The sequence below is a fragment of the Nerophis lumbriciformis genome, linkage group LG13 (genome assembly GCF_033978685.3).
Source record: "Nerophis lumbriciformis linkage group LG13, RoL_Nlum_v2.1, whole genome shotgun sequence".
Taxonomy (NCBI): Eukaryota; Metazoa; Chordata; class Actinopteri; order Syngnathiformes; family Syngnathidae; genus Nerophis; species Nerophis lumbriciformis.
In genome coordinates, this window is record NC_084560.2 from 22,868,899 (window position 1) to 22,896,206 (window position 27,308).

Consider the following 27,308-nt stretch of genomic DNA (forward strand, 5'->3'; position numbering starts at 1 on the left):
TCAATAAATCAGGTTTGAGAATAAAAAAAAAGTTAAAAGTTGAAGTATGAGCAATAATAATATGGGATGCTTGCATTCCAGCAGGCCCATAATAAAAAATATCCACACAATACAATTCAATAAATAAGGTTTTAGAATAAAAAAAGTTAAAAGTTGAAGTATGAGCAATAATAATATGGGATGATTGCATTGCAGCAGGCCCATAATAAAAAAAAAATATCCACACAATACAATTCAATAAATCAGGTTTGAGAATAAAAAAAGTTAAAAGTTGAAGTATGAGCAATAATAATATGGGATGCTCGCATTGCAGCAGGCCCATAATAAAATAATATCCACACAATACAATTCAATAAATCAGGTTTGAGAATAAAAAAAGTTAAAAGTTGAAGTATGAGCAATAATAATATGGGATGCTTGCATTGCAGCAGGCCCATAATAAAAAAAATATCCACACAATACAATTCAATAAATAAGGTTTGAGAATAAAAAAAGTTAAAAGTTGAAGTGTGAGCAATAATAATATGGGATGCTCGCATTGCAGCAGGCCCATAATACAAAAATATCCACACAATACAATGGTCTCAATAAATCAGGTTTGTGCGGTTGCTGAGTCGCGCCCCTAGGGGGCAGCGTCTCCCCGCCTCGCCCTAACAGGTGAGCGCTCGCTGGGCTGTGCTGCTGTGATGCAATGGCGAGCGATGGTTGAGTTGAATGAGTTCTCGCCACAGTTGAAGTGAGGCAGCCGTCACTGCAGGACGCAGCCCGGGCAGTGTGGCACCACCACCACCACCGCTGGTAAACACAGCCGTCGCCCCGGGAGCCAACACTCGTTTCCCGCTCGATGGCAACACGTCGCCGCCAGCGTGTGCTAGCTAGCCGTGTCATGGTTCGGGACTTAGAGACGCACCCTGTTTTCTCCCCACGCCCGTGAGCAATACCTATTTTTTTTTGTGGAAGTGGCAAAAGCTAGCTTTATTGTGAAGCAAACCCGTGGATACATTTATTTTTTTATTTTTTTTGGATGGCGGAAAGAACCTCAGCTGGTGTGCTGGCCGTGACGCTGGAGCCCACACCGGCTGTCGCTATGACCCTACCGGCGGAGGTCCGGGCCAAGCTGGCGGAGCTGGAGCTGGAGCTCTCTGAAGGTACCTGTGCTCCATTAAAGCTAATGTTTGTATTCCTCCCGCCATTATGGCAATATATCCGTAGGGGGACTATTTTATGTCAATTCCCCAGAGCTGGAGCACTTTTATTTGCAGCGTGACAACTACATGACTGTAAAGTGACTTCCACCATGTCCCACTGTCATGCCCCACGACCTGCTTGTTGTCATTAAGTTGTTAGACAGCACACGTCACGCTAGAGTCTGATTGCTCAGCTGAGTTGACACACCAATGCAGCAGCTATGTGCTTGTTTAACGAGTCCCGGGGTCAGCAACCCGCGGCTCTAGAGCCTCATGTGGCTCTTTAACGCCGCCCAAGTGGCTCCCTGGATATCCTTCAAAGATGTGTGAAAATGTAAAAAGATGAAGATTTTTTTTGTTTTGTTTTAGTATATTTTCTAAACATGACACAAACCTCCCTAATTGTTAGAAATCCCACTGTTTATGACATATATGCTTCACTGATGACAGTATTTGGTAAGCACCGTTTTGTCCTACTAATTTCAGCGATCCTTGAACGCTCCGTAGTTTGTTTACATGTACAACTATCTCCGATGCTGCCACAGAAAGACGTGATTTATGCCACTCCTTCTTTTGTCCACCAAACGTTTTATGCTGTGCGTTAGGGTTGTACTGTATACAGGTATTAGTATCGTACCGCAATACTAATGAAGCATATTCGGTACTATACCGACTCTGAAAAGTACCGGTTCGCTACACGACCTGCTTGTTGTCATTAAGTTGTTAGACAGCACACATCACGCTAGAGTCTGATTACTCAGCTGAGTTGACACACCAATGCAGCAGCTATGTGCTTGTTTAACGAGTACCGGGGTCAGCAACCCGCGGCTCTAGAGCCACATGTGGCTCTTTAACGCCGCCCAAGTGGCTCCCTGGACCTCCTTCAAAGATGTGTGAAAATGTAAAAAGATGAAGAAAACTTTTTTGTTTTAATATATTTTCTAAACATGACACAAACCTTCCTAATTGTTAGGAATCCCACCGTTTATGTTATACATGCTTCACCGATGAGAGTATTTGGTAAGCACCGTTTTGTCCTACTAATTTCATCAATCCTTGAACTCATCGTAGTTTGTTTACATGTACAACTTTCTCCGATGCTGCCACAGAAAGACGTGATTTATGCCACTCCTTCTTCGTCTCATTTTGTCCACCAAATGTTTTATGCTGTGCGTTAGGGTTATACGGTATATCGGTATTAGTATAGTACCGCAAAACTAATTAATCATTCGGTACTATACTACTATACCGCCCTAGTGGCTCCCTGGACCTCCTTCAAAGATGTCTGAAAATGTAAAAAGATGAAGAAAACTTTTTTGTTTTAATATATTTTCTAAACATGACACAAACCTTCCTAATTGTTAGGAATCCCAACGTTTATGTTATACATGCTTCACTGATGAGAGTATTTGGTAAGCACTGTTTTGTCCTACTAATTTCAGAGATCTTGGACTCATCGTAGTTTGTTTTACATGTACAACTTTCTCTGATGCTGCCACAGAAAGACGTGATTTATGCCACTCCTTCTTTTGTTGTCATTAAGTTGTTAGTTAGCACACGTCACGGCAGAGTCTGATTGCTCAGCTGAGTTGACACACCAATGCAGCAGCTATGTGCTTGTTTAAAGAGAACCGGGGTCAGCAACCCGCGGCTCTAGAGCCTCATGTGGCTTTTTAACGCCGCCTTAGCGTCTCCCTGGACCTCCTTCAAAGATGTGTGAAAATGTAAAAAGATGAAGACATTTTTTTTGTTTGTTTTAGTATATTTTCTAAACATGACACAAACCTCCCTAATTGTTAGAAATCCCACTGTTTATGACATACATGCTTCACTGATGAGAGTATTTGGTAAGCAAAGTTTTGTCCTACTAATTTCAGCGATCCTTGAACTCAACGTAGTTTGTTTACATGTACAACTTTCTCTGATGCTGCCACAGAAAGACGTGATTTATGCCACTCCTTCTTTTGTCCACCAAACATTTTATGCTGTGCGTTAGGGTTGTACGGTATACCGGTATTAGTATTGTACCGCAATACTAATGAAGCATATTCGGTACTATACCGACTCTGAAAAGTACCGGTCCGCTACACGACCTGCTTGTTGTCATTAAGTTGTTAGATAGCACACGTCACGGTAGAGTCTGATTCCTCAGCTGAGTTGACACACCAATGCAGCAGCTATGTGCTTGTTCAACTAGTCCCGGGGTCAGCAACCCGCGGCTCTAGAGCCGCATGTGGCTCTTTAACGCCGCCCAAGTGGCTTCCTGAAACTCCTTCATAGATGTGTGAACATGTAAAACGATGAAAAAAAAAAAAAGTTGTTGTTTTAATATATTTTCTAAACATGACACAAACCTTCCTAATTGTTAGAAATCCCACTGATTATGTTATACATGCTTCACTGATGAGAGTATTTGGTAAGCACCGTTTTGTCCTACTAATTTCAGCGATCCTTGAACTCACCGTAGTTTGTTTACATGTACAACTTTCTCTGATGCTGCCACAGAAAGACGTGATTTATGCCACTCCTTCTTTTGTCCACCAAACGTTTTATGCTGTGCGTTAGGGTTGTAGGGTATACCGGTATTAGTATAGTACCGCGATACTAATGAAGCATATTCGGTACTATACCGACTCTGAAAAGTACCGGTCTGCTACACGACCTGCTTGTTATTAAGTTGTTAGATGGCACACGTCACGGTAGAGTCTGATTGCTCAGCTGAGTTGACACACCAATGCAGCAGCTATGTGCTTGTTTAACGAGTGCCGGGGTCAGCAACCTGCGGCTCCAGAGCCCCATGTGGCTCTTTAACGCCGCCCTAGTGGCTCTTTAACGCTGCCCTCGTGGCTCCCTGGACATCCTTCAAAGATGTGTGAAAATGTAAAAAGATGAAGAATTTTTTTTTTTGTTTGTTTTAATATATTTTCTAAACATGACACAAACCTTCCTAATTGTTAGGAATCCCACGTTTATGTTATACATGCTTCACTGATGAGAGTATTTGGCAAGCACTGTTTTGTCCTACTAATTTCAGCGATCTTGAACTCATCGTAGTTTGTTTTACATGTACAACTTTCTCCGGCGCTGCCACAGAAAGACGTGATTAATGCCACTCCTTTGTATCATTTTGTCCACCAAATGTTTTATGCTGTGCGTTAGGGTTGTACGGTATATTGGTATTAGTATAGTACCGCAAAGCTAATGAATTATATTCGGTACTATACCATACTACTATACCGCCTTAGTGGCTCCCTGGACCTCCTTCAAAGATGTGTGAAAATGTAAAAAGATGAAACATTTTTTTGTTTTGTTATAATATATTTTCTAAACATGACACAAACCTTCCTAATTGTTAGGAATCCCACCGTTTATGTTATACATGCTTCACCAATGAGAGTATTTGGTAAGCACCGTTGTGTGCTACTAATTTCAGCGATCTTTGAACTCACCGTAGTTTGTTTACATGTACAACTTTCTCCGATGCTGCCACAGAAAGACGTGATTTATGCCACTCCTTCTTTTGTCCACCAAACGTTTTATGCTGTGCGTTAGGGTTGTACGGTATACCGGTATTAGTATAGTACCGCGATACTAATGAAGCATATTCGGTGCTATACCGACTCTGAAAAGTGTCGGTCCGCTACACGACCTGCTTGTTGTCATTAAGTTGTTAGACAGCACACGTCACGGCAGAGTCTGATTGCTCAGCTGAGTTGACACACCAATGCAGCAGCTATGTGCTTGTTTAACTAGTACCGGGGTCAGCAACCTGCGGCTCCAGAGCCTCATGTGGCTCTTTAACGCCGCCCTCGTGGCTCCCTGGACCTCCTTCAAAGATGTGTGAAAATGTAAAAAGATGAAGAAAAAACAATTTTTTTGTTTTAATATATTTTCTAAACATGACACAAACCTTCCTAATTGTTAGAAATCCCACTGTTTATGTTATACATGCTTCACTGTTGAGAGTATTTAGTAAGCACCGTTTTGTCCTACTAATTTCAGCGATCTTGAACTCATCGTAGTTTGTTTTACATGTACAACTTTCTCCGGCGCTGCCACAGAAAGACGTGATTTATGCCACTCCTTCTTCGTCTCATTTTGTCCACCAAATGTTTTATGCTGTGCGTTAGTGTTGTAGGGTATATCGGTATTAGTATAATACCGCAAAACTAATGAATCATATTTGGTACTATACTATACTACTATACCGCACTAGTGGCTCCCTGGACCTCCTTCAAAGATATGTGAAAATGTAAAAAGATGAAGAAACATTTTTTTGTTTTGTTTTAATATATTTTCTAAACATGACACAAACCTTCCTAGTTGTTAGGAATCCCACTGTTCATGTTATACATGCTTCACTTATGAGAGTATTTGGTAAGCACTGCTTTGTCCTACTAATTTCAGCGATCTTGAACTCATCGTAATTTGTTTTACATGTACAACTTTCTCCGATGCTGCCACAGAAAGATGTGATTTATGTCACTCCTTCTTTGTCTCATTTTGTCCACCAAATGTTTTATGCTGTGCGTTAGGGTTGTACGGTATACCGGTATTAGTATAGTACCGCAATACTAATGAATCATATTCGATACTATACCGCCTCTGAAAGGGATTGTGATTATTACGTTTTAACAGAAGTGTAGATAGAACATGTTAAAAGAGAAAGTAAGCAGATATTAACTGTAAATGAACAAGTAGATTAATAATTCATTTTCTACCACTTGTCCTTAATAATGTTGACAAAATAATAGAACGGAAAATGACACAATATGTTACTGCATATGTCATCAGACTAAATTAGGAGTTTGTTTACTTACTACTAAAAGACAAGTTGTCTTGTATGTTCACTATTTTATTTGAGGACAAACTTGCAATAAGAAACATATGTTTAATGTACCCTAAGATTTTTTTGTTAAAATAAAGCCAATAATGCCATTTTTTGTGGCCCCCTTTATTTAGAAAAGTACCGAAAAGTATCGAAATAATTTTGATACCTGTACCAAAATATTGGTATCGGGACAACACTACTGTGCATGAATGCACAAAGGTGTGCTTTGTTGATTTTATTGATTTGCTGGAGTGCTTATCAGGCATATTTGGTCAATCTATGACTGCAAGCTAATCGATGCTAACATGCTATTTAGGCAAGCTGTGTGTACATATTGCATCATTATGCCTCGTTTGTAGCTATATTTGAGCTCATTAATAGACGTTACTTTTATCCTCTTTGTATATAATTTAGTTTGCATGTCATTTCCTTTACTTATGTCCTCTGTGTTTTTTAATATATATTTGCATGTCTCATGACACATTATCTGTATGTAATATTGGCTGCATTTCTCATAGTTGGTTGTTGTGCCATGTTGTTCCAGACCACAGCAAACGTTACCCAGCTTGCAAAGATTGTAAAAAATCCATTAGAAGACATTTCCTTAAACTTTACCTTTGGCCATTCTGAGCCAGTAATTTCCAGAAGTTATCTCATCCTGTGAGAAGCCTCCATTTTACTAATAATTTCCAATGTTGCAAAAATGTGTAGAATAAAAATAAAAATACAACATTTCTGTCAACGAAGATTTGCGTCAGCCTTTGATAGTAGGCTAATATTACTAATATAGACACTTGCATCATGTGTTGCCTTCATTATATAAGGCTTTTAATTTTTTGCAGCTCCAGACATATTTTTTTTTGTATTTTTGGTCCCAATATGGCTCTTTCAACATTGTGGGTTGTCGACCCCTGAACTAGTCCGTGTGTGTCTTGCTTCGAGGTAAAAATAACTTAAAAAAACAAAGACAGTAAAGGCTGAATATGTCTTTGTTGTCTGTCAAAAATAGCATCAAAAAAGTCTTTATGAACCTTTAAAGCAATGTTTCTGAAATAGTGGGTCAGGACCCCGTCAGCGGTCGAGAGCAGCAGGGATGGGATGTACCGATCGATCGGAAACGGATCAGTATCGGCTGATTGCCATCTATTGCCGATCACAAGTGCCGATCCGCTCTGCCTGACACTGTATTTACCCTTTTTTTCCAGGTTATAGAGCTGTTTTTAGCCGCACCTACCATATTTTAGAAGAAAACATATTATTACATACGCCCGAATGCAGCTGAGATAGGCTCCAGCACCCCCCGCGACCCCAAAAGGGACAAGCGGTAGAAAATGGATGGATGGATGGATGGATGGATGGATATTAGCCGCATCGGACAATAAGCCACAGATATATACCAGTTGGAAATATTTTGTAAATGTTTTTTAACATACCTTAATTGATTCCAAACGGTGCCTGTCAAACGGCAGTAAAATGGTTGATCAAACAAAACAGAAGTCTTTTTCATGGACCCACTAGCTGCGGAAGCTAGCTCTCCAATCAGTTAAACAGACCTTATAGCTCCACGTTGACATTTTGGTAAATTTACGAAACTGAAACAATACAAAAATAATGCCATTGTAAGTTGATAATATTAACACAGACACTTATAAATATGTTAGCATATTCTCTAATGCTAACAACGCCAGCTTGATTATATATCTATTATATATAGCTCGTACAAATATGAATGAAGAATTTCCTACAGACATCACACATGGGACAGTTTAGTAAGTATGAATTGTTTTAGTTATATTTCATAAAAGTTTGGACTGATGAATGAAGAATCCTTTCAAGCAGAAACACCATGGATGTTTAATTTCGGGTTCAAGGCACGAACAAGTAAGTACATTATTAACCCACAGCACCTGCAGTGAGTGAACTTGTCCAAAAGATGGGATAAACAATAACACAGCTTTTCAGTATCTTGGCATAATATAATAAACTATTTGTTGAATACAAAACATTATAACCGTTAGCGAAGAAAAATCCACAAAAAATTAGCCGCACCGTTTTATAAGCCGCAGAATTCAAAGCGTTGGAAAAAAGTTGCGGCTTCTCGTCCGTAAAATACAGTATTTACAGATCTTCGGATGACAAGCAGCTACCACCTAGCATTTTAACCGATACCAGTACCAAATCGGTATTATAATAATGGTGATGCTGCAAGTTAAAAGGTGCCTAAACCCGTATCAACATTTTTTTAAACATACATTTTTGGAAAGAAACCCACAATGCCTTTTTATTTTTATGCAATTTTTTGACATTCACACTGAAAAGACTAGTAATTGGAATGGAATAGAATAAATTATGGTGGCTCGGGCATCTACTACGGTCAAGGCCGCCTTAATGCAGCCCACCCAATCAGGGCCCCCCAAATTTGACGGCGGAATGCAATGATTGATATTTTTGCATTGTTGCTGTTCTGTTGAATGAAATCAACCTTTTTTTTTTTTTTGTTAAAGTGTGTTTTCGGGAGCGGGGTGGGGGCGTGTTGAGGTTGGAGTGGGAAGTGTTGACCCAAAACTCTCTCAGCCCCAGGGCCCCCTGTCGGGTTAAGTCGGCCCTGACTACGGATGCCTCCTGGATGCCTCCCTGGTGAGATGTTTCGGGCATGTCCAGCTGGGAGGAGGCCTCAGGCCAGACCCTGCAAACGCTGGAGAGACTGTCTCACGGCTGGCCTTGGAACGCCTCGGTGTACCCCCGGTGGAACGAGAGGATTTGACCGGGGGACAGGGAAGTCTGGGCATCTGCTTAGACTGCTGCCTCTGCGATTTGGACTCGGATAAGCGGTGTAAAATGGGTGGATGGATAAATTAAATGATAACAAAGTAATACATTTAAGATAAAGACCTAGTAAAATCCACAACAAATTGTTACAATTAGTGCAGCAATACGGAACATAAAGAATGTGCAAAAAGCAACTTGTAATATTGATACTCATAATTACAAGGGTTTGTGAATGCAACCTTGCTCGCTGTAACCGTCACTGGTGTATCATGAGGAAGTGCTGTGTTGTTGTTGTTGTTGTAGCTATCGGTGTTATGAGGGCTGCTGTTGGCCTGTTAAAGTTAGTAATACGTTTATAAAAGTTTGTGACAGGAATGCTGTCGTCAGCTGCATATAAAAAGAATGTAAATCACACAATGTGAAGTAAAGTAATAATAAAGTACAACATTTACGTTGGAGAGTGGACTTTTAGGGTATTTCCTTGCAGCTACTTCGCTGTCAAGCACACCATCAGCATCTTTTCCATATCTTTAAGGATACATGTCGGCGAATAGATATTATTGTAATGTTCTTGGCTAAAGTTAGACTCATTGTTGATATGCTTAAATTGCTTCACCCACTTGGTGCCACGCTTGGTCTTGTTTTTGATCATTTATTTGTCTAATTCAATAAATATCTTCTCAGAACTGTTATTTTCATTCAAATTTTTCCTTCACATGGTTGGAAAAACAAAGGAAAGTCTATTCTCTAGCTATGAGCTAATGTTAGCGAGTAGGACTGATATTTTGGGCGAATTTTACGGGGTTCACCGTGACATTTGCTACGCAAACCATCCATCCATCCATCCATCCATCCATCTTCTTCCGCTTATCCGAGGTTGGGTCGCGGGGAAGCCCAGACTTCCCTCTCCCCAGCCACTTCGTTCAGCTCTTCCCGGGGGATCCCGAAGCGTTCCCAGGCCAGCGGGGAGATATAGTCTTACCAACGTGTCCTGGGTCTTCCCCGTGGCCTTCTACCGGTCGGACATGCCCTTAACACCTCCCTAGGGAGGCGTTCGGGTAGCATCCTGACCAGATGCCCGAACCACCTCATCTGGCTCCTCTCTATGTGGAGGAGCAGCGGCTTTACTTTGAGCTCCTCCCGGATGACAGAGCTTCTCACCCTATCTCTAAGGGAGAGCCCCGCCACTCGGTGGAGGAAACTCATTTAGGCCGCTTGTACCCGTGAACTTGTCCTTTCGGTCATAACCCAAAGCTCATGACCATAGGTGAGGATGGGAACGTAGATCGACCGGTAAATTGAGAGCTTTCCCCTCCGGCTCAGCTCCTTCTTTACCACAATGGATCGATACAGCGTCAGCATTACTGAAGACCCCGCACCGATCCGCCTGTCGATCTCACGATCCACTCTTCCCTCACTCGTGAACAAGACTCCGAGGTACTTAAACTCCTCCACTTGGGGCAGGGTCTCCTCCCCAACCCGGAGATGGCACTCCACCCTTTTCTGGGCAAAAACAATGGACTCGGACTTGGAGGTGCTGATTCTCATCCCAGTTGCTTCACACTCGGCTACGAACCGATACAGTGAGAGCTGAAGATCCTGGCCAGATGAAGCCATCAGGACCACATCATCTGTAAAAAGCAGAGACCTAATCCTGCAGCCACCAAACCGGATCCCCTCAACGCCCTGACTGCGCCTAGAAATTCTGTCCATAAAAGTTATGAACAGCCCTGGCGGAGTCCAACTCTCACTGGAAACGTAAACCATAGGGCTTAAAAGTGTGATGTGGAAACACAATTTATCTCGGATGCATCGGAATAGCATCAGAATAGCACAAAAACGTTTTCCAGCAACAATGGCTACCCAGCGCCCACAATACATTGCGGAATCCCGTGCCCTTTCGAGCTCTATTGTCAAGGATACCGGTAACTCTGCTTGTAATTTAAAGCATAACAATGAGCCGAGTGAAGGCTTTTATCTCAAAAGACTCAACCCTATTGAGTTGAGTTTTTGCTTGCCCTGATGTGGGATCTGAGCCGAGGATGTCGTTGTGGCTTGTGCAGCCCTTTGAGACACTTGTGATTTAGGGCTATATAAATAAACTTTGATTGATTGATAAGTTGGGTACGACTATTCTGTCTTGTACACTGTATTGACCTGCTCAGTGGCCTTGTGGTTAGAGTGTCCGCCCTGAGATTGGTAGGTCGTGAGTTCAAACCCCGGCCGAGTCATACCAAAGACTATAAAAATGGGACCTATTACCTCCCTGCTTGGCACTCAGCATCAAGGGTTGGAATTGCGGGATAAATCACCAAAATGATTCCTGAGCTTGGCCACTGCTGCTGCTCACTGCTCCCCTCACCTCCCAGGGGGTCGAATAAGGGGATGGGTCAGTAATTTCACCGCACCTAGTGTGTGTGTGACTATCAGTGGTACTTTAACTTGAACTTTATTCTTAAAGGGGTATTATCAATTATTGTCTTTGTGGTATTTTTGTCCAACATTTTGTCCAAGCTACAGGAAGTTGGGTTACATCCGTGCAGAACTTTCGCTATCATTCTGCTCAGTACAACACTGGCATGGAAACAGGAGTTCAGAACATTTAAAGGGGAACATTATCACCAGACCTATGTAAGCGTCAATATATACCTTGATGTTGCAGAAAAAAGACAATATATTTTTGTAACCGATTTCCGAACTCTAAATGGGTGAATTTTGGCGAATTAAATATTCGCTCTCGGAGTGATGACGTCACAATGTGACGTCGCATCGGGAAGCAATCCGCCATTTTCTCAAACACCGGGTCAAAACAGCTCTGTTATTTTCCGTTTTTTTCGACTGTTTTCCGTACCTTGGAGACATCATGCCTTGTCGGTGTGTTGTCGGAGGGTGTAACAACACGAACAGGGACGGATTCAAGTTGCACCAGTGGCCCAAAGATGCGAAAGTGGCAAGAAATTGGACGTTTGTTCCGCACACTTTACCGACGAAAGCTATGCTACGACAGAGATGGCAAGAATGTGTGGATATCCTTCGACACTCAAAGCGGATGCATTTCCAACGATAAAGTCAAAGAAATCTGCCGCCAGACCCCATTGAATTTGCCGGAGTGTGTGAGCAATTCAGGGACAAAGGACCTCGGTAGCACGGCAAGCAATGGCGGCAGTTTGTTCCCGCAGACGAGCGAGCTAAACCCCCCTGGATGTCTTGGCTCACACCGTCAAGAGAAGAATATCGACCCTAGCTTCCCTGGCCTGCTGACATGAGGGTATGTCTACAGAATATATTAATTGATGAAAATTGGGCTGTCTGCACTCTCAAAGTGCATGTTGTTGCCAAATGTATTTCATATGCTGTAAACCTAGTTCATAGTTGTTAGTTTCCTTTAATGCCAAACAAACACATACCAATCGTTGGTTAGAAGGCGATCGCCGAATTCGTCCTCGCTTTCTCCCGTGTCGCTGGCTGTCGTGTCGTTTTCGTCGGTTTCGCTTGCATGCGGTTCAAACCGATATGGCTCAATAGCTTCAGTTTCTTCTTCAATTTCGTTTTCGCTACCTGCCTCCACACTACAACCATCCGTTTCAATGCATTCGTAATCTGTTGAATCGCTTAAACCGCTGAAATCCGAGTCTGAATCCGAGCTAATGTCGCTATAGCTTGCTGTTCTATCCGCCATGTTTGTTTGTGTTGGCTTCACTGTGTGACGTCACAGGAAAATGGACGGGTGGTTAAAATCAGGCACTTTGAAGCTTTTTTTTAGGGATATTGCGTGATGGGTAAAATTTTGAAAAAAACTTCGAAAAATATAATAAGCCACTGGGAACTGATTTTTAATGGTTTTAACAATTCTGAAATTGTGATAATGTTCCCCTTTTAAAAAACTGGGTTTTCCATGTCCTGAGAAATAAGAATGAATTAATTTGTTGAGCTTTCCACAGTTACTAGAAACTGCTTGTTTTCAAGTTGTTTTCTGCTCCTGGAGCTTATTATTGTGCACATCAAATAAGGCTTGGAAATAGAGCCAAGGTGCACGCTTTGATAAGTACATGAGCTGCCAGAGAGGCCACTAATGGAACAGACATGTTTCCACAAGTGTCCTACCAAATCTATATCTGTCCAGTTTCCTCTTCCTGCTCCCCGCACGACACATCCTGCCATATTGGTGTTGTGATAGCAGCATTTCCCCCCTTCTCCTCTTGCTGTGGTCTCTCTCCTCTCCCCCCCGCTCTCAGTATCTCCATTACCAAGGCGTCACTTCATCTCCCGCTTGAATCCTGTCCCGGCGTGCCGCAGTGACCCGCTGAACTCAAAATGATGCCGTTCAGCCACATCCTTTCTCAGGGTGGAATAGACGGCTTGTTGTCCCGGAAAGGAGACGAGGGGCTCACATCTTCTCAATGAGCGCCTCTCACAGGGGTGTTTGACATGTACTGTCCCATCACCGCTTAGTATGCGTGAGTGTGTGGGTAGCCTTTTGTGAGGGGCGCAGGAACGTTGTATTATTCATATGGCGGAATGGATGTGTCTTGTATGTTTTCATAAGCAGTCTAGCGGCAGCGGCCTGATATTTTGGCGTCAGCAGTCAAGACCCACCGACGTGTGAAATAAACAATCTGTGCAACCTCATTGAGGTTATGAAACGTAGCGGCACACGTTTATTGTCATTTTCAGCAGTTCTGCCCAGTTGGCACTGACTACATATCACCGGACGACCTCTATCTTATTAACCATTGAGACAAGCAAACTTCAGGGTTCGTATGGGTGCTTAAAAACCTTTAAAATGCTTGAATTTGAATGTTGTGTTTTCAAGGTTTGAAAAATGCTGGAATTTTGGGTGAAGTGCTTGTAAATGCTTGGAAATGTTCATCTTTCTGTCTGACTCAATAGGCTTATTATAAAATGGAAAAATATTAAATAAGTACATCCATCCATCCATCCATTTTCTTCCGCTTATCCGAGGTCGGGTCGCGGGGGCAGCAGCCTTAGCAAAGAAGCCCAGACTTCCCTCTCCCCAGCCACTTCGTCCAGCTCCTCCCGGGGGATCCCGAGGCGTTCCCAGGCCAGCCGGGATATATAGTCTTCCCAACGTGTCCTGGGTCTTCCCCGTGGCCTCCTGCTGGTCGGACGTGCCCTAAACACCTCCCTAGGGAGGCGTTCGGGTAGCATCCTGAGCAGATGCCCGAACCACCTCATCTGGCTCCTCTCAATGTGGAGGAGCAGCGGCTTTACTATGAGTTCCTCCCGGATGACAGAGCTTCTCACCCTATCTCTAAGGCAGTGGTTCTTAACCTTGTTGGAGGTACCGAACCCCACCAGTTTCATATGCGCATTTACCGAACCCTTCTTTAGTAAAAACTAAAATGTTTTTTTTTCTTTCAAATTCTAGAAAAAGTCATGTTTTTTTTACTGGTGCACAAAATGAACTGTGCATGAACATCACCTTGTTCAAAGAACAAAACCAACACAGTGCATGAACTCACAACAAATTACACACATTACCATGAATTGATTAACGTGGACCCTGACTTAAACAAGTTGAAAAAGTTATTCGGGTGTTGCCATTTAGTGGTACGGAATATGTGTAAACTGTACTGTTTCATATAATGTATTCTCTTCCTTTGCAATCTGCTCGTAAAAGTTTCAATCGACCAATCAAACAACCTGCAAATCAGATGGAAAATTAGAGGGAACATTGTTTGGGGGTATCCATAATACGCCGATAGGGAGAAGTTTTTATTTACATGATAAGTCGGATGTGTCTTTACCTCCGTGGCGGAGGCTCCGCCGAACCCCTGAGGCCAATTCACCGAACCCCTAGGGTTCGATCGAACCCAGGTTCAAGAACCACTGCTCTAAGGTAGAGACCCGCCACCCGGCGGAGGAAACTCATTTTGGCCGCTTGTACCCGTGATCTTGTCCTTTCGGTCATAACCCAAAGCTCATGACCATAGGTGAGGATGGGAACGTAGACCGACCGGTAAATTGAGAGCTTTGCCTTCTGGCTCAGCTCCTTCTTCACCACAATGGATCGATACAGCGTCCGCATTACTGAAGATGCCGCACCGATCCGCCTGTCGATCTCACGATCCACTCTTCCCTCACTCTAAATACGTTTCCTTAAAAATGAAAGCTACACGCTTGATCTGTTGGCTTTGCACGAGCCCTTACATTAGGTTGTTGTCATGCCAGAGCCGTATATGGCTCTGTGTCGCCCCCATGAGGACAGTGGTGCATCGGTCCATCATGCCGGTAGGTTGTCGTTTTAATGAACATCATGTATTCATGAATTATGATACAAACAAACAAGTAAACAATAATAATTAATGTTATTTATTGTAAGGAACTATGTATACATGAATTATGATACAAACAAACAAGTAAACAATAATTAATGTTATTTCTTGTAAGGAATGATGTATACATGAATGATGATGATACAAACAAACAAGTAAACAACGTTTGCAAACACAGATGACATTGAATAGTCTACAGAAACACTGCTTCATTTTCTATGCCCCATTCAGTTAATGATAACTGCTGGTTCAACGTTAGGCTTAGGTTTTAGCAGATTTTCCGTATTTGTCCTACAGACAGCATTTGATGACCTCAAACAACAAGGCTATGGATTGATTCACACTGGTTTTTGCTTTTTGAAGGGTACTGGAAAAACTGGAAAATTTTATTTTGAAAGTCCTTAAAAAGTGCTTGAATTTGGCCACGGGAAAGGTGTACAAACCCTGAAACTTCTTGGCATAGGGAAATAGATAAAGTTGAGCATTAGTCCTCATTATTATAGTGTCTAGTATAGGGGTGTAACGATTCGTTTTAACAATGATTCGATTCGTTCGATTCAGAATTTGTGCTTGCTGATATAATTCAGGGACAATATTATTTTTTATTTTTAGAACAATACGATACTAAACTATACAGTGAGTTGAAATCTATTCAATAACTTTTTAGCAAAAAAAAAAAAAAAAAATCCACCAAGTGTGACTGTGAAATAAATACTGGATACTGGACATTGCAGGTGAAGATTCCTATATTTGTATAATTTTTTTCTAAGGGAATTAAGTGTAAATTAATTATGGATACAAACAAGCAAGTACACAACAATGAATGTTATGCAGTATATTTGGTTAGTATTTATTTTTCTAATCAGCCTGACCTAAGCCAAAGTTGTATGTGTTAAATAAATTATATTATATGTGATTAACACATGGTTTCATATAATTTAAAAAAATCAAGAGTAAGATTACCAATTCAGTGATAATATTTGAGTGGAATCCAGACCACTCTGTAGTGGAAAAGTTGGGACCCGAGATAAAAAGTTTAAGAACCCCTAGCTTAGTTGCTCAGACAGCATAGATTTATATAGGTTTAGATTATATGTTATTTCTTCATGGAGAAAGATGGTAATTTTTCTTGTTTTCATGTCGGCATTTAAGCTAGCGAACTCGTGCCTGTCAGTCCGTGAGTTCATCAAAGTGCAGTTATCAATCATGTTTTTTTCCGTTAATTTAAATTTAAAACTGTAATGCCAACTGTCAGGAGTTTTACCACAGTTATCATTAAAACCGTTTATCGTTACATCCCTACCCAATGCCCAACACTAGTGAGCTACAGTGCTAACATTACAGTCACATTTTTAACAGGAACATCATGCTAGGTTAGCCTAGCGGCTGAAGAAAAAGTGCGGTAAACAATCCAACTTACAGTTCCCATGTCCCAAGCTGAGTGACAGATAAGTGGACTGAGCTCTAGCTTTTAAAATGTGTAGTGAAACCTACTTTCTTTCATTATTATGTTACGCTAGGGAAAAAGCTATTTTTAAATCCAGTAGGTCGATAAACTGTAGGTAGACCAGTCCAAATGTATTTCTCTGCGGTGAATATTACCGATTAATGTGTTTTTTTGGATTGATTGGCCAACACCAAAATGATCCTGGCAAATTAAGGTCACTTCTTCAGGCCAAATAGGTTGTGTATGTGCTACTTTTTGCTGCTGAGTGGTCAAAAGATGGGGTGGAAAGGAGGGCAAGAAGACAGATGAGCCACATTATCTCCTGCTGGGATGAAGGAGGGTTTGTGTTGTCTGCACGGAAAATTCATAGCCTCTTCTTCTCACTCCTCAAATGGTATCGTTCCCTTCTTTGTTATTGTGGGCCACACCCTCTGATTGCAAAACATTTTTTTGGGAGGCTGTTTTCTTCTTTTTTAGTGAAGCCGCCAAACACAAACCCCATCAGTTTGTTTTTGTGGCTTGCTGTCATTTAGCAAATGTTTGCAGAGGTTTGTGGTTGTTGAACTGCCGCCACTGTTTGTTTGTTTGAGGTAGCAGTTGTTGAAGGTTTAAAGTGGTCTGTGTGAGACTTTGCAAATGTACAATGACAATCTTGTCCTAATGTTTGTGGTTCTGCTTTAATGTCTTCCAGTATGCAAAACTGACTTTTTCATGACATTATCGCTCTTCAAACAGTTCCCTTTGAAATTACAGTTTTTTATGATGTCATGAAGGAAAACACTATCAGTAACTTGATAGCGCCTCTGACCTGTTCTTAGCTTCTTGTAGATAAGCTCTCACCATGTACAACACTTTTTTGTAAAAAAGGGGTTAGGCTTTGCTACACTTCTCAAGATATATCATGGAGCTCAGGCAGTTATCCGTCAGATGGAGCAGATGTAAGTTTGACCATTTTGTTTTTCTTCAGCAAAAAGGCTAAACTAGCATAATGTTGCTGTTAAAATGTTTGCACTGTAGCTCACAAACAGCAGCCATGCTAGTATTGCTAATGTTTGTTTCCTGTCCTCCTTAATGTTATATTGTAGGTTCTGTTGTATGGCAGAGATAGTGTTCAGTACATATGTAAATAGTGAGGAAAGTGCACAAAAGCATTTCTAAAAGACCAGTGTTAATTTTGTTGACTAATAATTTTCGTCTTAGTTATCATTAACAATCTACTTTCCTAATTTTCGTCTCAGTTATCATTAACAATCTACTTTCCCCTATACCAGGGGTGGGCAACCCGCGGCTCCGGAGCCGCATGCGGCTCTTTGATCACTCTGATGCAGCTCAGCTGCATACTGGCCGACCCCCCCGATTTTCCCGGGAGACTTCCGGATTTCAGTGCCTCTCGCAGAAAACTCCCGGGATTAATATTCTCCGATTTTCACCCTTACAATAATAATAAGGGCGTGCCATGATGGTACAGCATTTAGCGCCCTCTACAATCTGTATAAACAGCGTGCCAGCCCAGCCTCTTGTTATATGCATCTTCTGCTTGCACACGTAAGTGACAGCAAAGCATACTTGGTCAACAGCCACACAGGTTACACTGACGGTGGCCATATAAAACAACTTTAACACTCTTACTAATAATGGTGGGCGGGGTTTGGTAGCGGGGGTGTATAATGTAGCCCGGAAGAGTTAGGGCTGCATGGGATTCTGGGTATTTGTTCTGTTGTGTTTATGTTGTGTTACGGTGCAGATGTTCTCCCAAAATGTGTTTGTCATTCTTGTTTGGTGTGGGTTCACAGTGTGGCGCATTATTAGTAAGAGTGTTAAAGTTTTTTATACCACCACCGTCAGTGTAACCTGTGTGGTTGTTGACCAAGTATGCTTTGCTGTCACTTACGTGAGCAAGCAAAAGCCCCATACAACGTGTGGCTGGGCTGGCACGCTGGTTGTAGTGGGCGCTAAATGCTGTACCATCACGGCACGTTCGAGAGAACAGTTGCCTTGAAATTCGTAATCTGCCGGAAAAATCGGGAGGGTTGACAAGTATGACGCTGTCAAGCGCCATTCATATAAAACCCGCGGGCCGCACTAACAATCAATTTTCATATTAAGGTGTGGGCCGCGTGTCTGAGACCCTTGGTTTATACATAGCACAAAGCAAAAAAACAAACTTTGTATGCAGTGTTATTTCATTTTAAATTTCAAAAGATTTTTGTGGCTCCCATTCTTTACTTTAATTTGTGAAACTGGTCAAAATGGCTCTTTGACTGGTAAAGGTTGCCGACCCCTGTCCTATACCATACCATACCAACTTTATTTATAAAGCCCTTTAAATACAACCACAGTTGAAGAACAAAGAGCTGTATACCACCAAGAAATAGAGGCAAAGGACAGACTAAAAAAATATTTAAAACGGAAATAAAATACACATTGAAAATGCAAATACAAATTATCCTAATGATTATCCCCAGATGAAAATAAGACAATAATTAATCAAAACAAAACGGACGTTGACCAAAACTTGACAAAATTAACCGACATTTTTGTCGCCAAATAAAAAGGAGATGAAAATGTTGACAGAAACGAAATCCAATCCTATTTAATCTTGTCTTGTTGATTGGTGGGACAAGTTTGGAATATATCCAATCACAGCTCTTGAACAACATACATATGAAAGAGGGGTGGAAAGTTGGATATGAAATAGAGCCAATCGGATGCTTTTCCTTGTGAGACAAGGAAGTTGGGTTTAACATGTTCCACACATCATAATATGTGTACGCCTAAGAGAGAGTGAAGAAGACACATTTAATTTTTGATGCTTTATGATGTCATCAGCAGGCGAGTCTTTGTGACATTTACACAACTGTAAGGTAAAGCTAATTCTTCTACCATATAACTATTTTTTTTTTTTTTTTAATTTTTTTTTTTCTGCCTCAAGGAATCGTTTAATTGTAAATCTTCTTATGTGGTCCAACACACTTTTGTCACACGCACGGCATAAAAAGAGGATTGACTGGTTTCTGTTTATTTATTTGAGGCCGACATTTGTTAACAAATGAAAGGCTCAGCCCCTCTGCAACCCAAGAGGGACAAGCAGTAGAAAATGGATGGATGGATGAAATGTGCCCCGCCACAAATGTGTATTTGCTGCTTCCAGTTCTCCCACGCTCATAAACAAATAATGATGAAAGCATACATCATAACGCTGTTTCATAAAAAAAAGTGCCTTAAAGATTGTTATTGGAATTGACCTGTGGAACAAAAAAATACTAATTACATCATTCCTGACCCTAAATCATGCTACTTTTGTGCTAAACAAATGCTTTGCTGGCAGACTAAAATAAAGGTGCTTTGAAATCAAGTTTAAAGAGGCCTTTTATACTTTTTATTTCAGTCGACTTAATTTACTGTAATTTTAGCTGACTAAAATGTTGTGTCATTTCATTGACTGAAACTATACCAAAACTAAATCAATTTAGATGACTAAAATTTGACCAAAACTAAAATACATTTTCGTCAAAAGACTATGACTAAAGCTAAATTAAAACTGCTGTCAAAATGAACACTGTTGGAGACAGGTGTGTATAAACACAGTTCATTAGCATTAAAGCTACAGATGCACAAAACGGTGTGTTCTCTGCAGGGCTGAACAAAAGCCCTTTTAAACAGTCTAAATTCTAGCATAAAGGCTGGAGGTTGTTCTATACACTATTTTGGGTCCCACTCCCCTGACACTCATTTAAATTTGTTCAAAAGTAATACACAGTGGTACTTCAACTGACAAGTAATTTCAATTACGAGCTGTCTCAGCTTTTTGTATCCTTCAAGGTGCGAGCATAATTTGAGTTTCGAGCCTATCCCGCTGCCGGTTGAAGTAGTATTTGTTACAGGGTTGTCAATATATTGTTACCCATTGTTTTTATCCTGCTTTGTCTGCTACACAAGAAACAAACATAAGTTATGATTAGACCGCTAACGTGGTTGTTTGAGCGCAGCACAGAGATCAACACAATCCTGCCCTCCAACCACCAGAACGCAATCAATCAATCATCAATCAAAGTTAACTTATATAGCCCTAAATCACAAGTGTCTCAAAGGGCTGCACAAGCCACAACGACATCCTCGGCTCAGATCCCACATCAGGCCAAGAAAAAACTCAACCCAATGGGATGACAATGAGAAACCTTGGAGGGGACCGCAGATGTGGAGACACAATAAAGTACTATCTATCTATATGGTACAATACAATCAGCAAGATAGGATGGAGCTAGACCGTGTAGTATTTTATACATAAGTAGTAGAACCTTAAAGTGGCATCTTAAGTGCACAGGAAGCCAGTGCAGGTGAGCCAGTATAGGTATACAAAGGTATATACAGTATAGGCGTAATATGATCAAACTTTCTTGTTCTTATCAAAAGTCTAGCAGCCGCATTTTGTACCAACTGTAATCTTTTAATACCGGTACTAGACATAGGGAGACCCGAAAATAATACGTTGCCGTAATCGAGACGAGACGTAACGAATGCATGAATAATGATCTCAGAACATTAGTGTGAAGGAAAGGAAGTGGAAGACTGAATTAGAGGAACAAAGTGTTGAAAAAATATCTTAACCCGTTGGCAGCCTCCCAGCAAGTGAGCCCCACCGCAGCATATGTAGCATACAGCCAAAAACGTCCAAAAGACGGACATTTATCGACGGACATTTATCCACAAAAATATTGAGAAGATGCTGTTTGAAACGTTTCAGTGTGTTCTGTCTCGTCTCGTCCTGACTCAATTAACTAGACAGTCGAGCATTTCATTGAATACAAAGATATACATATTGCTCTGACGTCTTGCTTGTGGTACATAAACAACAATTTCCTAGTTTCTATTGTTACATGACAGAAGAAGTAAAAACCAAAAAGTAAATGCTGTTCAATGTTGTTTATATCAAACAAAATGTATTATCTGAAAGTTAGTTTTTCTTTTAAAAGGCATGTTATCTGTTAAAATGTTTTTTTTTTTTTTGGGAGGGCCAAGCATGGATTGAATTGATTTCAATTAGTTTCAATGAGCGGGGCTGCTTTGGAGTTAAGACCTTGGTCTTGGAACATATTGTGCTCGTAAGTTGAGGTACTACTTTAATACGGGATCTTTAATACTCAGAAAAGCCCACCATGTAGACTAGTCAGTGGATGTTGAGGTTGCATGGCCTTCTCTCTCTGAGACCCCTCACAAGTCCTTCAGCATAAACCTATACCAGGTTAGTATGAGCCAAATCAATAACTCGTCTTTAAGACCTCCAGAGACCATTAAAGCTCTAAAGAGTTTTTGAGCGTTACTGCTGGTTAGCTGGATACTGCAATTGGATCCAACAGAAAAAGAATGTCAAGCCCTAGAGTGACTGTGTGCTCCTTTGCTGTGCCTTAAAGTCCAGTTGGCAGATGCCATTGTGTCTGTAACAGTGGTAAATGTTTCTGGAGACTGGAGGTATTTCAAGGGTGTGTCGCAGAGCAGAACTTCAAATTCTTGGGCTGGACTCTTATGCTTTATTTTTCTCCTCTCTTAAGCGTGTGTTTGCACCACAAGGACTAGTTTGCTCAATCGTTCATTTTATATTAGTGTTTATCCTTTAGAGTTGCTTTCCTTTTAATTAGGAAAGTGTTGGTCATGGGCCAAGGAAGAACCAAGAAGCTCTTGTTTTGGACTTGGATAGGTGTGGCTCAAGGAATTTGTTCTGAGACTTACATTGCATTTTACTACAGCTTCCAACCTTTCTCAATAATTTGTAAATAATTCATGAATCCTTGTGTTCTGATTTTAGAATAATGCGATGCGTCTGGTATAGTGGTGAATGTTAAATCACATTTAGGTTGTTTTGGCCATCAGTATATTTTTGGTTTCTTTCCTTGATGACCTCACAAAACAAACACGTTATTTTATGTGTTTTTTTAAGCATATTCTTCGTGTTTTTGTCAGAAATAAAAAAAAATTCACGCTAAAAAATGCTAGATTTACTAAAAATATAATTACTACAGTAGGATTAGCCACAAAATGAAATCAAAACAATCAGAGCACACTGTCCAGTGTCGAGGCCACTGATTGCCTCAGCCTCAAACATGATTACTTTATTGGATTAAATGAATGTAAAGGTTATTATGTGGGTGTTATTCCACGTGTAGAGGGTTCTCATAAAGTAAAAAAACTGTATTTAGAGGGTTGTGTAACAGTTGATTTATTCTCTAGCTGTAAACATTTTTTGATTTGTGACTTATAATTCGTACTTCACAGAGTTTAACCTCTTAAGGCCCAAGCTGTTTGTTTACATGCTTTTTTTTTTATTTCTCTTTGTTATTTGGGCTTATTGGACCCTAATTAGAATAAAAATTAAGAATCATCTTTTGATATGATGTACTTATTAGTCCATAACTACATAAACGTGTACTTCATGTTTAGTGACAAGCTAATTCTTATTTTTACACTTTTTTTTTCCTCCAAATTCCATTGTATGTTATACTCTTCTGACACCACCAGATGGCAGTATAAGTGTCCACATAAGCGGCCATAAGACCCCAATTCAGTAGTGTACACAATTTTGGAAATAAGAGCTAAAAGATGCTGTCCACGCATGTGGCCACTAAGCCTTAAGAGGTTTTAATTGACCACGGTCAAAATGTTAATTGGTCCCGTCAACCAATTAACAGCGATAAACCAGGGTTTACTGTATTTTTACTTGGGGATTAACATTTAGCTAAATGTCTTTAACTGGATATAGGGAAACTAATCAATTGCATTGGTACCTTGGTTTTCATATGTTTCACTTTTTGTATGATTTGGTTTTTGACAAAAGATTTTCACCAAGATTTTATCCCAGTTTTCGGCCAAACATTGTAAGTAAAAAAAAAAAAAAACAGACCCTGTGGCTAAAAAAAGTTGGGAGTGCCAGCAATTTGATAAAAAATTGTGAAACGCTATTGAATTCAAGAAAGAACTCGTAGCAAAGTACAAGCATGGCTCTCCTCTTCCCTCCTCCCTCAGGAAGAGTCTTCAAGAAAGTTTAAATGGTGCAGAATAGATATACTGTTTGGGCTGGGCCGATAACACGATACCAATATATATCGCGATAGACATGCAATCGATATCAATATAAAATGTGTTTTATAAATATTTATGTTTTTGGTTGGAAGAATCCGGACCGAATAAAGCATGGTTGGTTGCATGAACAAAAGCACTCGCTGTCTGGTAAGCTAGCAAGACAGGAAGTGGTTGTGAGCAATGGGAGGGACGCGCTAAACGGCCAATCGCGTGACAGTCTCAACTATCAAATTTGGTTGTGCCATCTCGCTGTCTCGCTGTTGATTCTCTGGACAGAGTGAGAACATTAACAAGTGCTACAGAGAGTGAATAAATTGTGGATAAAACAGGAAAAGTCACCTCTATTTTCAACCCATGTCCGTTCCCTATTTGAATGTACGGAAACAACAGGTAGGAACTAAAGTGCAGGGCAGTATAACTAAAATAAATAACAAAATATAAAAAATGTGCTACTTTAAAATAATAATTTGGGCCAATATTTTTAAAATAATAAGTACTGCATAATAGATATTCATTCTTAAAGGGACTTTTTGCAACACATACACACGTCTTGAGGACTTTCCAATGTTATATCCTGCACTCTTTACGGCTTCTAGGACGTAATGAGATAACTGCGTACGTACGTAACACATGCATGCGCGTTAGCTTTGGGTGTTAGCTAATGATACCGGTTTGGATAGTTAGCGTTAGTTGTCACTGAAAGTATATTCTATCACAACAACAACATGACTGCAAATTGTTTGTTGCTTCTCTTAGGCTGCTTTCGTACGTATTGATTGAGGCGACAGTGTGAATGACTGCTGTAAACACCAATCATTTTATTTGGGTCGGTTAACAACTTTTATTACAGAATCGTAGTAATTGTTAAAAATATAGACCGTTTTAAAAGAAATGTGTTCTGTCAATCACTAATGGTAACAAGATAGCCAATGGTGTTCTCGTTATTAGTTTTCACTTTGAAAAATGTAACTGAGCAAGTTGGAAACAGCATCTTTAAATAAGGATAACAGGCCACGTAACTTCCTGGCAGTAAACCTGCAAAAACTTGTTCCTCTCAGGCTTCTGGATGTTTACGTTTTCACACTGTGCACTAGGGCTGGGCGATATAGCCTTTTTTTAATATTGCGATATTTTAAGGCCATATCGGGATACACAATATATATCTCGATATTTTGCCTTAGCCTTGAATGAACACTTGATGCATATAATCACAGCAGTATGATGATTCTATGTGTCTACATTAAAACATTCTTCTTCATACTGCATTAATATATGCTACTTTAAAACTTTCATGCAGAGAAGGAAATCACAACTAAAAAAATCACTATTTTTTTTCAAACGGTGTTGATCTGGAAATGTTTGCCTCGGCATTTTGATGGTGTGGGGGTGTGGCACTGAACGGAGATGTTGACATGCGGAGTAAGCACTCTTCATTCTCTAGCAGGTGACTTTTCAAATGATGCTATATATTAGCAGTAATGCTACTTTTTATAGCAACGCTTTTGCCCCACACTTGACACATTACGGTTGTCTGTTCGACATATTCCCACTTGAAGCCAAACCACCGCCAGACGATGGACCCCCTACTGTTTTTTGGGGGAATTAATTATTCCTTCATTTGTTACCAGATTTGCACCTTCTCTCTCTCGTATTACCACTCGTACGGCTGCGCTAGCATCACAGCTAACGTTACCCATGCTGCTACCTCTTTGCTGCGCGATTGCGTAGACGTATGTGACGTATGACGTGACAGTATGTGACGTGTGTAAGAAGTTGCACTTGTCTGTCTGTGAGAAGGAGACACAGGAAAGAGCGAGGAGAGCCTGTAGTGTAATGCCCGCAGCTAAAAGCAACTTTGTGAGAACGTATACTCGAAAATATCACGATATAGTCATTTTCTATATCGCACAGAGACAAACCCGCGATATATCGCGTATATCGATATATAGCCCCGCCCTACTGTGCACTATTTGTTACGCTTAATCAAGCTTTTCTTACATATTGTTCATATCCCTTAATTTAAAGAGGTTATTGTCAAATGTTTATTGTGCTTTTAGAATTGTGAGTACATTGATTGTTTTACATGTTTGTGTTGACATGTATTTTCCTTTCTGCTTTGATAGATTAGGGATTATAATCAGAGGAAGGTAATATTTGAAATAAAAATGTTAACATTTAATATATTTTACTCCTGGTTAGGGTTGTACGGTATACCGGTATTAGTATAGTACCGCAATACTTAATAAATCATATTCGGTACTATACCGCCTCTAAAAAGTCCCGGTCCCCCACGTCGTCACGTTGTGTCATGCAGACTAGCATGTTCGCCAATGCACAATCACAAAGTACTTACAAGCAGACACCGTGTGTAGACAGAAAAGTGAGAACGGACAAATTTTGGCTTAATAACTAAAGACAAAGGTGAAGTTATAACACTGAAACGCCCTCAGGAAGAGGTGCTTTAAGAAGGGGCTCGCTAGCTAGCGGCTGATGCCTGTCCGCAGTCAGTAGTGTTGTAACTACTTCTAAATCACTAATCCTTGTCTCCATAGAGACATATAAAGTACATTTATTTCAAATATCATGGGATGGGTGATGGCTATACATGCTTCACTACACATCGGAATCATGACAATAGATGTGTTAAAAATAGTCTATAGGTAACAGTCCAACCAAGACTTCATTATGCCTGATCATGAACTATTAGAACGATCATTTTGACTTTCAACACACTACACACAAGTGAATGAAGCGCATACTTACTCAGCAACCATACATGTCACACTAAGGATGGCCGTATGAACAATGCCAACACTGTCATAATCATGTGCCATATAGTGAAACCACACCAAACAACAATGACAAACACATTTTGTGAGAATATTTGCACCGCAACACAACATAAACACTACAGAACAAATTCCCTGCAGCACCAACTCTTCCGGGACGCTACAATATAAACAAACGCCATTAGTGGATCTACACCTAACATCCACTGTAATGATACCAGATACAGGAGCGTATCTAGTCGAAACTACTATGATTACATCGATATTTTTTAGCATCACAACATCTTTTTTCGTTTAAAAAAAAAAGTATATTATGTTTATAAACTCAGGAAATACGTACCTGGACACTTGAGGACTTTGAATATGACCAATGTATGATCCTGTAACTACTTGGTATCGGATCGATACCTAAATGTGTGGTATCATCCAAAACCAATGTAAAATATCAAACAATAGAATAATAAGTGATTGTTACATTTTAACAGAAGTGTAGATAGAACATGTTGAAACAGAAAATAAAGCAGATATTAACAGTAAATGAACAAGTAGATTCATAATTCATTTTCTACCACTTGTCCTTTATCATTTTGACAAAATAATAGAATGATAAATGACACAATATGTTACTGCAGGCTAATTAGGAGCCTTTGTTTGTTTACTTACTACTAAAAGACAAGTTGTCTTGTATGTTCACTATTTTATTTAAGGACAAACCGGTACCGGTACCAAAATATTGGTATCGGAACAACACTACTTCTGGTCCATATTTTCTATAAGTCATGAAAAATAGCTATGTTTATCGATGTCGACCAATATAAATATAAACAACTTGTATTGTGATACAGTTTTCAGCCATATTGCCCAGCCCTATATACTCCAGTTAGTTCTCTTCTCATCTGTTTACTTTAGGGCATG

At 40.4% G+C, this 27,308-nt stretch overlaps 1 protein-coding gene across 6 annotated transcripts in view; it reads left to right on the plus strand.

Annotated features, from left to right (window-relative positions):
• The first annotated feature begins 692 nt into the window (after positions 1–692).
• Positions 693–27,308, plus strand: part of dip2a (disco-interacting protein 2 homolog A) — a 256,191-nt gene continuing 229,575 nt past the window's right edge. For 3 of the 6 annotated variants that reach the window (XM_061971477.2, XM_061971478.2, XM_061971479.2), the window contains exons 1-2: positions 693–930; positions 1,036–1,148. In XM_061971477.2, the coding sequence (XP_061827461.1) occupies positions 845–930; positions 1,036–1,148 (199 nt within the window). In that variant the 5' untranslated portion in view covers positions 693–844. Of the gene's footprint in view, positions 1,149–12,383; positions 17,469–18,507; positions 19,395–27,308 lie in introns of those variants that run through there. The other 3 variants (XM_061971480.2, XM_061971481.2, XM_061971482.2) reach the window with 3 other exon arrangements.